The following is a 9572-nucleotide window of genomic DNA, read 5'->3' on the forward strand; positions in this document are numbered from 1 at the left end:
AAAGAGAGAGGAAATGAACGAACCTTGTAAGGACTGGATTAAACGGTCTGCAAGGTCACTTCCAGCTCCGAGTCGCCTCCAGTGCGGGGCCCCGGGTCCCCATGGGTAACCCCAGGCTGAGGTTTGAGCGTCGCGCTCCGCACCGACCCGCCTCCGGCCGCGCCAGCCACTGCGCAGGCGCCCCAGCCGCGGGCACAGCCCCGCCCACGCTCTGTGCCCAGGCCACGCCCCCGCGCGCCGCCGCCTCTCTGATTGGGCGGCTCGGAGGAGGGGAGTCTGATTGGCAGGACGTGGCCGAAGGTGCGTGTCGGCCATGGCGGAGCGCGGGAGGAAGCGGCCCTGCGGCCCGGTAGGTGGCGGGAGGTAGGGCTCCGGGCAGGACGGGGGCTGGGGCGTGAGAAGGAGCCGCGTGGGGCCGCGTGGCGGGGCCGGGCCGTGCCTCCCGCTCCCTCCTCGTTGCCGATCCGAGGCCGGAAGCCCCGAGGTGTGGCATGCTGGAGGCCGAGCGCGTGCGGGAGGTGGGAGCCGGGGTCTGAGCCGCAGCCGGGACAGCGTCAGGGGCGGCCCCTGGAGGCTGCCCTGGCCTGGCCGCATTCAGGAGGCGGCACCCTGCGCCCCATCCCGACCCCTTTGTGGCCCATCTCTTCTGACTCCCAGGACCTGTTCCCCTGAACCTGTTTCCTCTTCTCTCCAGCGGGAACTTATTCAACAATTTTTAAAAAAATGTTATTGATGGATTTGAGAGAGAGAGAGGTGGATGCACGCATTGGCTGACGCTTGTATGTATACCCTGATCGAACCTGCAACCTTGGTGTATCCTGACAAGGCTCTCACCAATTGAGCTCCTCGGTCCTCGTTCAGCAGTTTATTAAGAGCTTACTCTGTGCCAGGCCTGGTCCCAGGCCCTGGGGTACAACAAGTGGGACCCCTCCCAAAGGGGCCAGTTAGCCTCACTCCTATACTTCCCATTCCGCCAGGGTGAACATGGCCAGCGGGTTGAGTGGCGAAAATGGAAGCAGCAGAGTAAGTAAGAGCTGGGGGTGAGGGTGTCTGTGCTGACCCTTCCGCAGGCCATTCCAGTAGTGCACATCCGGACTGGGAAAAGCCACCAGGTTTTCCCCTGTGGGTCCCACAGCGCCCAAGATGGGAGGAAAGGGTCAGAAGCCCCGGGAGGCCCCTCTGGCTGCTCACCCAGCTCACTGGAGCACCTCGGCTGGCCTGACCTGAGAACTCGGACAGCACTGAACGGTCATCGTCTCCTCCCTCCAAAATCCCTCTTCTCTCCACCTATTGGGATGTCTTCTTATCCAGAGAAAGAGGAGAAGAAGAAGTGGAAGGATCTCAAGCTGATGAAAAAACTGGAGCGGCAGCGGGTGCAGGAGGAACAGACAAAGCGCCAGCAGGAGGAAGAGGCAGCTGCGCAGAGGGAGGACCAGGGTGAGCAGAGGGAGGACCGGGGTGAGCAGAGGGAGGACCAGAGCGGACTGGTCCTGGGCAGGCAGAGAAGGCCATGTCTGGAAGGGACCTTAGACTGACCGTGAACACGCCTCCCTTGCCCACAGGGAGGCCCTACACCCTGAGCGTGGCCTTGCCCGGTTCCATTCTTGACAATGCCCAGTCTCCCGAGCTTCGCACCTACCTGGCTGGCCAGATTGCCAGAGCCTGTGCCATCTTCTGTGTGGATGAGATTGTGGTGTTCGATGAAGAGGGCCAAGAAGCCAAGTGAGGGGCCATTCCGCAGGGCACCAAGCTCAGGGAGCAGGGAGGGGCTGCAGGAATTGGCTTGGGCTTGCCTGAGGGGAGAACCGGGCCTGAAATGCCCCCGTTGTAAGCCTGGTGGGCAGAGCTGCAAAGCAGGGAGCTGCAGAGGTCAGGCTGGGAGGACGAGGTGCTGAAGGGAGCACAGAGCCCTGTCTTTTTCTCTCCAGGACTGTGGAAGGGGAATTCAAGGGCGTCGGCAAGAAGGGGCAGGCATGTGTGCAGCTGGCCCGGATCCTGCAGTACCTGGAGTGCCCGCAGTAAGGGGGTGAAGGCAGGCTTTCTGAGCTGGGGAGAGGGAGGGCCCAGGTATACGTCGGGCAGAGGTGGCCTCCCTGGGGACTTCCTGAGATCTGTGTTCTTCACTAGGTACCTAAGAAAGGCATTCTTTCCCAAGCACCAGGATCTACAGTTTGCAGGTAAGGCTTGGGGGTGGGGGTGGGGGTGGAGTCTGACCCCCATTTCCCATGGATCATTCCCAGATCCTTAGAAATTGCTAGAACAGCTGGGAAAACAGGCTCAGGCAGAGCAGGCCTATGTCTGGTGGCAAGAGGCAGTCTGTGACAGAGCTGGACCTTGAACCAGGGTTCCCTGCCATACCCCCGTGTGCTTTTACACACACACACACCCGACCCTTCCACACCCACAGGGCTCCTGAACCCCCTGGACAGCCCTCACCACATGCGTCAGGATGAGGAATCGGAGTTCCGAGAGGGCGTGGTGGTGGACCGGCCCACCCGGCCGGGCCAGGGCTCCTTTGTGAACTGCGGCATGAAGAAGGTGGGAGTCAGAGTGTGGATGAGCCCACACTTCCCAGATAAACCCTGGCGATGAGGGCAGGGCAGTGGGGGGTGTGGGTGGGGAGCCCGGACCCAGGCATCTCTGCCCGCTAGTTCCCCACTGATGCTGGTTTGGACCAGAGGCGTGCTTAAATTGGGGCCCAATAGGTAAAGCCAGGAGGGAATTTATTGTGTTGCTGTTTTTTAAAGCAAATCAACAGAAAATGATCCTCCTGCTTTTAAAAACAAAACCCTACAAAAACAAGTTCAAAGTCCCCCTGGGGCTGCTCCAGGCCACGCTGGGGACGGGAATAATTCCTAGGTCACCTTTGACTCTCAAGACTCCTAGGGTCGGAGGCAGAGACATGTCAATATGCCGGGTGCCCTCCCCTTGAGCAGACCAGCTGGAGGGGGTCAGTGGAGGGGAAAAGAGGACATATATAATACTTTCAACAATAAAGATTTATTTTTTAAAAAGAACAGAAATAACTGGTTGCATGGATGGAGAAAAGCATAAAAACCCTCAAAAGAGAAAGCAAGCACCCTATCCAGGATCAGAATTGGCACAAATAGTGCCCTTGCGAGCGGTTACTTCATGCCAGGCCCGTGCAGCGTAACAGTAGCTGTTGTTTGTGGAAGGCCTTCTGTTTGGTGGGTGAGGAAACGGGCTCAGGGGTTAAGTGACGGTTAGTAAGTGGCTGTGCCACCAAAATGAGAAAGCTGAGATTTCATCTATTTTCGAAATATTTACTTCCTGCTCTGCTGGCCCAGAGCATTCATTTGGAAAAAAAAAAAATGCTTTTGTTGATTTTTTTAGGCAGAGAGGAAGGGAGAAGGAAGAGAGAAATAGAAACATTAATAAGAGAAACATCAATTGGCTGCATCCTACATGCACCCCTCTGGGTATCAAACCCGCAACCCCGGCATATGCCCTGACCAGGAATCAGATTGGTGATCTCTTGGGTCATAGGTCCGCTGAGCCATACCAGCCGGGCCCATAGCATTCCTTTTTGACCAGGGTCCTGTGATAGCCATTTTGCAGGAATGGTATCTTATAAGCAGGTCTGGCTCAGGTGAGAGGACTAAGGTTGACCCGGATGCTTGAGGTCCCTTGCCAGTCAGCTTCTCCCACATCTGGGCGAGTGGTGACCCCTACTGGTCTTGTGGGAAACCACACCCGTGTCTGGCTTCTCCCTAGGAGGTGAAGATTGACAAGAACTTGGAACCTGGGCTCCGTGTGACTGTGCGCCTGAGCCAGCAGCAGCTCGCAGGTATCTGACAGCTTCCTCTGCCTGGCCCGCCCAAGGCTCAGACCCTCCTCTGTCCTCGTCTCTCACCTTGTCTTCACAGCCTCTCTGCTTCCTCCCCAGAAAGCAAGACCTACCGTGGAAAAGTCGTGTCGTCTCAGGACCCTCGCACCAAAGCTGGTCTCTACTGGGGCTACACGGTCCGGCTGGCCTCCTGCCTGAGTAAGGACGGAGCTCCATTTATGAATCTCCTTCCTCTGTGGGGCAGGCCACAGCCTTGCTTGACCCAAAAGTCAGACCAGAGTCCTTGTCCTGCCAGCTTGCTCTGTGTCCTCGGGCAGCTGCCTTTCCTGCTCTGGGCCTTGGTCTCCCTGAGTGCTCGGCCTGGGTGCTGTTAAAGACTTCAGAGGGAAAGTATCGATGGATTAATGAGGTCTCCATGGGGTGGGAAGGGGGCAAAAGGACCAGAGAAGTCAGGGGTGCGGTACCTGTTCTCCAAGTCCTTCCTAGCCGCACTCTGCTTTGCTTCTGCAGGCTCGCACAGGCGTGGCCTCTCCCTGACCGGTCCCTGACCTCCGAGGAACCAGGAGGGCCTGGATCATTCACTCCCTTACCTGGTCCCCTTCTCCACACCCCACCGGAGCACACACACACAGCCAGGCAGCTGAGGCTCCTGGGAAGCAGGACCCTTACTGAGCTGGCCTCACCCCCAGGTGCTGTGTTTGCCGAGGCCCCCTTCCAGGACGGGTATGACCTAACCATCGGGACGTCAGAGCGAGGCTCGGATGTGGCCTCGGCCCAGCTGCCCAGCTTCAGGTGGGTTCAGCGTGGGGCAGGGGCTGGAGAGGAGGAACGGAGCAGAGGACCAGGCTGGTGGGGGCAAACTATAGACTGGGCCCCTCCTGTGTACGGGGCTGAGAGCGGGGGGCTGCTTTCAGTGTGGCCTTGAGCAGTCAGTGATGGCCGCTCCTGTGGGTGCCAGGCACGCTCTGGTGGTGTTCGGGGGCCTCCAGGGCCTAGAAGCTGGCGTGAATGCGGACCCCAACCTGGAGGTGACCGAGCCCAGCGTCCTCTTCGACCTGTACGTGAACACCTGCCCCAGCCAGGGCAGCCGCACCATCCGCACAGAGGTGAGCCGCCTGCCTCCCTGCTTCCGGCCCGGCTGTCCTGCAGGTTCCGCCGCCGGCCAGGGCCTTGGGGTCTAAGGTGGTTGTAACTCCCTATGCATACTCTGCCCAAGGCCGCCCCCAGCCGGCCTCCTCTGGACATGGCCTCCGCCCCTCTCAGCCTCTCACCACTGCAGACTGGTAGCAGGGACTGGGTCTGAGTGAGCTGGGCGTTTAGACTCCTGGGTGCTGGTGCCTGTCCAGCTGCTCCCAAGCTGGGTGTCCCAGGAGACCCCACCCACCGCTGCTCCGGGCCTCCATTTCCTTCACTGTATGTGTGCTCAGTTTCCACGTCCTCGAGTGTGACCACAGTGGACAGGGGCCTCTCCTGAAAGCTTAGTCCTGGGCGTCCACAGAACCTGTGGCCCCACTTCTAAACTCGGCACAGGATGCTGTACCTGCGGGCTCTGCTGGCGCTGCTCCAGGGGCAGACTGGCAGGATGACCCTGGGCCTGACCTCAACCGCAGGGCCCTGATGGAGGCGGCAGACCCCAAGGCGCTGAAGACAAAATGGGAGCCAGGGCACCTGCCTGCCTCCCAGGCCCCAGCCCATTGCCGCACTTCTCTTCCAGGAGGCCATCCTCATCTCGCTGGCCGCCCTGCAGCTGGGCCTCACCAGGGCGGGTGCACAGCGGAAGGTCTGTCCGGCACTGGACAGCGAAGCAGCAGCGGCGAAGCCAGAGGTTCTTGAGGTGCCACCTGAGACCAACACAGCCAAGACTTTCTCCAAAAATAACCATCTTTAATGCGACCCAGCCCGCACCCCCTCAGTCTGGCTGGGCTGCTGGCTCACTTGCCCCCTGCAGTGATGGCCTTGAGGCTGCCGGCCCTGGCCAGGATGTTTGGCACGAAGAGCAGCCCCGAGGCGCGCTCGATGCTCTCGATGGGCACCAGGAAGCGCTCCAGCGGGATCGCCTCGTCCACGGGCGCGTTGGGCATCACATAGGAGCGGAGTTCGATCTGCCCGCCTGCTGCCTCCAGGATCAGCACCTTGAAGAAGTGGGTGGGCACTGCCACGTGGTTCTTGCCGATTACCTGGTACTTCACATAGGATTTCCCATCAGCCTCTGTCCTGCAAGCAAACCCAGGCACACGTGGCCTTTCAGGCTCCCGGGGAGTCTGGTTAGACCCAAGCCGCTGCCTCCAGGAAGCATTCCTTGACTTGACCCCCAAGCTGTGTCAAGCTGTTGGAACAACCCCTCATGAGGCTTCTGTGCTCTCCTTGGCTTCCCTCACAGACTGGGAGCTTACCCTGTGGTCTGCCGGGCCAGGCAGAAGGGTGGCAATAAACGCTACTGAGAGAATCCAGCCTCCTGCAGGTCCGCACTCATCCACACAGACACTCAGTGGCTGCCTGCCTTCCTGTGCAGAGTCAACACCAAGTGGGCCGGCAGTGACAGTGGATTCCCAGCACAGCACGGGGCAGGTGTACAGCGGGTGCCCAGACACTGCCCTGGGGGGTGACTTCCACGCTAACCCTCAGACGAGTCTACTCCATAACGCAGGCCTCAGGAGGCACTTGGTCATTAACGTTTATCAGTGCCCCGGCCAGCCCATGCTGAGCCCTATGGTGACGTCCACCTGGTAGGGCCTGGATCCCATCCCGACCTATGGCGTCACCCAATCACTGAGCATGCCCAGGGGATGCCCAGGTCCTTCTCCCTGGGAGGTAGGCCCGCAGAGGGACAAGAGGGAAATCTCAGGGAACAGAGGGTTGCTCCGAACAAAGGAGAGACAGGGCAGGAGCCTGGTACAAGGAGTTTTGGGCAGAGCACGGGGTTGGGGGTGGCAAGAGGTGATGTAAGAGGAACAAGGGCAGATGCAGGGCCTGGTGCCCATGGGCAGAGGAGACAAGGTCTCTGTAGAAGTGAATTCGGGAGCCTGGCAGGTAATGGAGAGGCTCACCAATAAGCCAGATGACCAGTGACCTGGCAGTGTTGGCCCAGAGCCTGGGATGTGCCTGGAAGGGGTGAGGGAGACCCTGGTACCCCCATCCCCTCCCCACCGGCCTTACTTGGGCAGGAAGAGCGGCCCGGTGCAGACATAGACGTTTTGGTAGGTGCGGGTCAGGCTCCGGCTGTACTTCTCCAGGTTGTTCCAGGCATTCTGGTTGAGGTGGGGCACCTGGCAGGGGAGAGGGGGCTCAGAGACCGGCTGGGACCTTTCCTCTGCCAGAGGCGCCACCCTGAACCCTGAGGAGTAGGCACTGCAGGGTGGAAACTGGTTCAAGGAACCAGAGTCACTGCTTTAGGCCACTTGGCCATGAGGGTGGGGCCTGGGCAGAGCTCAGGAGGGTGCCCCCCAGGGGCTCATGGGAAGGCCAGCTCTCCCAATCTCCTTTCCCCACTTTGAACCACATGCAGAACCCAGCTGGGGCCGTCTCCACCTGCTCCCAGTTCCATCACTGAGCGCCCCCGGCCTCAGTATACTGTCTAGTCAGATGGGTAGGGGGCTGCGCCTCTGGGAGAGCAGAGGTCGGACCCCACATCGGTCTTCATCCAGTGGGTGCCAGGCCGCTGAGGGAGGGGGTCTTGCTGGGAACACAGTGCCTGCTGGCTACCGGGAGCTGACTGCCGGCAGGGATCTCCTGTTACTCCCGGGAGGCAGGCGAAGTGCGACAACGGCTGAAAGCGCAGGGTCCTACATATTGCATGGGTTCCTTCCGAAGTGACAGTGGGCAGTCACTTGGCCTCTGAGCCTAATAGTTACTGAAAGCTTGCCGTGTGCCAGGAAGTGTGCACCAGGTCTGCAGTCCTCGTCCCCATCGCTACTGCAAAACGCAGGTACAGGGCAGTAATATCCCCATTTTACAGATGAGGAAACGAAGCCCGGGGCCTCGGGGTCGGACTGCAGAGCGGGTGCTGGGCGCCGAGGCTCGGTCCCTCCGGTAGGGTGAGCCCTGACCTCGCTCCGCACTCGGCTTCCCGGGCCGCACAGTAACCGCGGCTGCAGAGCCCCGGGCCGGCCTCGCCTTCCGCCGGCAGGTCGGGGCGCGGGCGCTACCTGGGGCGCGACGTTGCTCAGGTAGAAGGTGTCGTCCATGGCCTTCTGGCTCCAGCGGTGGTTGGCGGCGGCGGCCAGGTGGCCGCGGTCGAAGCCGCTGCCGCGGTAGTCGGCGTTGGTGGCGCGGTGGTACGCGTGCACCGACTCGTCCTCGCGGAAGTCGCAGGAGCGGCGGTCGCCGTCGCCGCGGAGCCGCTCGGGCCGCAGCTGCTCCACCACCCAGAGCGCGCAGCGCGTGCGCGGGTCGTAGCTCAGCACGTACGACTCGCGGCTCTTGAGCTGCGCCAGCCCGGGCAGCCCGTACTTGGCCAGCTCGCCGGGCCCGCTGCCCGCCAGGGCCCCGGGGCCGGCGGGCACGACGGGCAGCTCGGCCGCCGCCGCCACGGGCAGCACCGGCAGCCGGCCCAGCAGCCCCGGCGCCGGCCGCGCATCCGCCCGCCGCCGCCGCCAGCCCTCGGCCGCCGCGCCCAGGCCGGCGCCCAGCGCCAGGGTCAGGGCGGCCCGCAGCGTCCGCATGGCCGGAGCGCGTCCGCGGCGCGAATGGAGGGCGGCCCGGGGCGCCGGGAACGCCGCGACCTCGAGGCGTTCGGACCAGCGAGACTCTTAAAGGGGCCGCGCCGGCCTGTGGGGCCCACCGCGGGGATGGGGCTGGGTGGGGGCTTGAGTGGGCGCCGTGCCCTCTCCTTCCGCTCTCCAAGGCTCGGAAGGGCTTAGGACTCTAATGAAGGGAGAAAGACTAACGGAGACCCCTCATGATTGGAAGCCATGGTTCCTTGTCCTTTAAGATGCGGACCTGGGGGGCGCGGCACCGGCGTTATGGCTTGTGATTGGCCACCGCTAGGGCCGGTCCACGACGCCCCGCCTCCTCACGGGCCTCCCGCGAGGACCCCTCCTCTGCGCCTGCGCAGAGCTCCCACTTTGTCAGTGCCTGGAGTGTCAGTTCAGTCCAAAGCGCTTCCATCACTGCATTTAATCCTCAGAAGAGTCTAGAGAAGAGCTCCTCGTGGCAGAACAGGGACCAGACAGCGGATTGCGTCCTAAAAACTGCACCACAAACCAAAAGTTCTAAGGCCAAGATTTTCTTAACACCCAGAGAACAAGGATGCGGGTGGCCCATCCTAACTGCTGTTTGGAGTAGAAACTGGTACAATTCCAGAAAGCAGCTTGGCAGTATGTATGAAAAGCCTTAAAAAGGTGTTTACCTTTAAACCCAGGTAGAGGACTGAGCTGGGAAAATGAATCGGGAACGCAAGGATTTCAACGAAACTTCCTCGCAGTTATAATATTCAGAAATAGAGCCTGGATTTCCAACACTGTTGGTATATTAGAAAGAATAGTATATAGCCTATAAAAAATTAAGTCATCCAGCAACTTGCTCAACACCTACCATGTGGGAGCTGGCAATACACAAAACTATATATCAAGATAGTTATGCATTTCATGGGATTCTGGGCATAAAATGAGATACTTGCAAGGGCCCTTGAGGGGCAAGGGAAGAAAAGCAAGGATTTTATGCATTGGACCCTAAAATGGACAGGGACTAGGTATGTTCCAGGTTCACAAATTGTCCAGCTCTAAGTTCACTTGAATAGCAGACCTGACAAGTATTTGAGGTCAAG

General features: G+C 60.4%; 2 protein-coding genes across 2 annotated transcripts; one reads left to right on the top strand and one right to left on the bottom strand.

Annotated features, from left to right (window-relative positions):
* Positions 1-215: 215 nt before the first annotated feature.
* On the top strand, positions 216-5696 carry SPOUT1 (SPOUT domain containing methyltransferase 1; the record flags this gene model as incomplete). Its single annotated transcript, XM_084899853.1, has 12 exons — positions 216-349; positions 978-1023; positions 1312-1437; positions 1563-1722; positions 1929-2018; positions 2128-2177; positions 2408-2538; positions 3736-3808; positions 3908-4006; positions 4498-4600; positions 4767-4914; positions 5523-5696. Exons 1-12 carry the CDS (start codon positions 314-316, stop codon positions 5694-5696), a joined length of 1236 nt encoding a protein of 411 aa, XP_084755979.1. The 5' UTR covers positions 216-313.
* ENDOG (endonuclease G) lies at positions 5672-8599 on the bottom strand. Its single transcript, XM_084899867.1, has 3 exons — positions 7954-8599; positions 6965-7074; positions 5672-6022 (listed from the first exon to the last, which is right to left on the bottom strand). Exons 1-3 carry the CDS (start codon positions 8467-8469, stop codon positions 5740-5742), a joined length of 909 nt encoding a protein of 302 aa, XP_084755993.1. The 5' UTR covers positions 8470-8599; the 3' UTR covers positions 5672-5739.
* Positions 8600-9572: the final 973 nt, after the last annotated feature.

The sequence above is a fragment of the Pipistrellus hanaki genome, assembly GCF_964339955.1.
Source record: "Pipistrellus hanaki genome assembly, chromosome: 11".
NCBI lineage: Eukaryota > Metazoa > Chordata > Mammalia > Chiroptera > Vespertilionidae > Pipistrellus > Pipistrellus hanaki.

Bases quoted from the DNA above. Each gene is read 5' to 3' on its own strand.
- ENDOG (XM_084899867.1), bottom strand. From the start codon at position 8,469: ATGCGGACGCTGCGGGCCGCCCTGACCCTGGCGCTGGGCGCCGGCCTG. The intron at 7,075-7,953 runs GTAGCGCCCGCG...CTCCCCTGCCAG, and splicing joins TGAGCAACGTCGCGCCCCAG to GTGCCCCACCTCAACCAGAA. The intron at 6,023-6,964 runs GTAAGGCCGGTG...GTTTGCTTGCAG, and splicing joins GGGCCGCTCTTCCTGCCCAA to GACAGAGGCTGATGGGAAAT.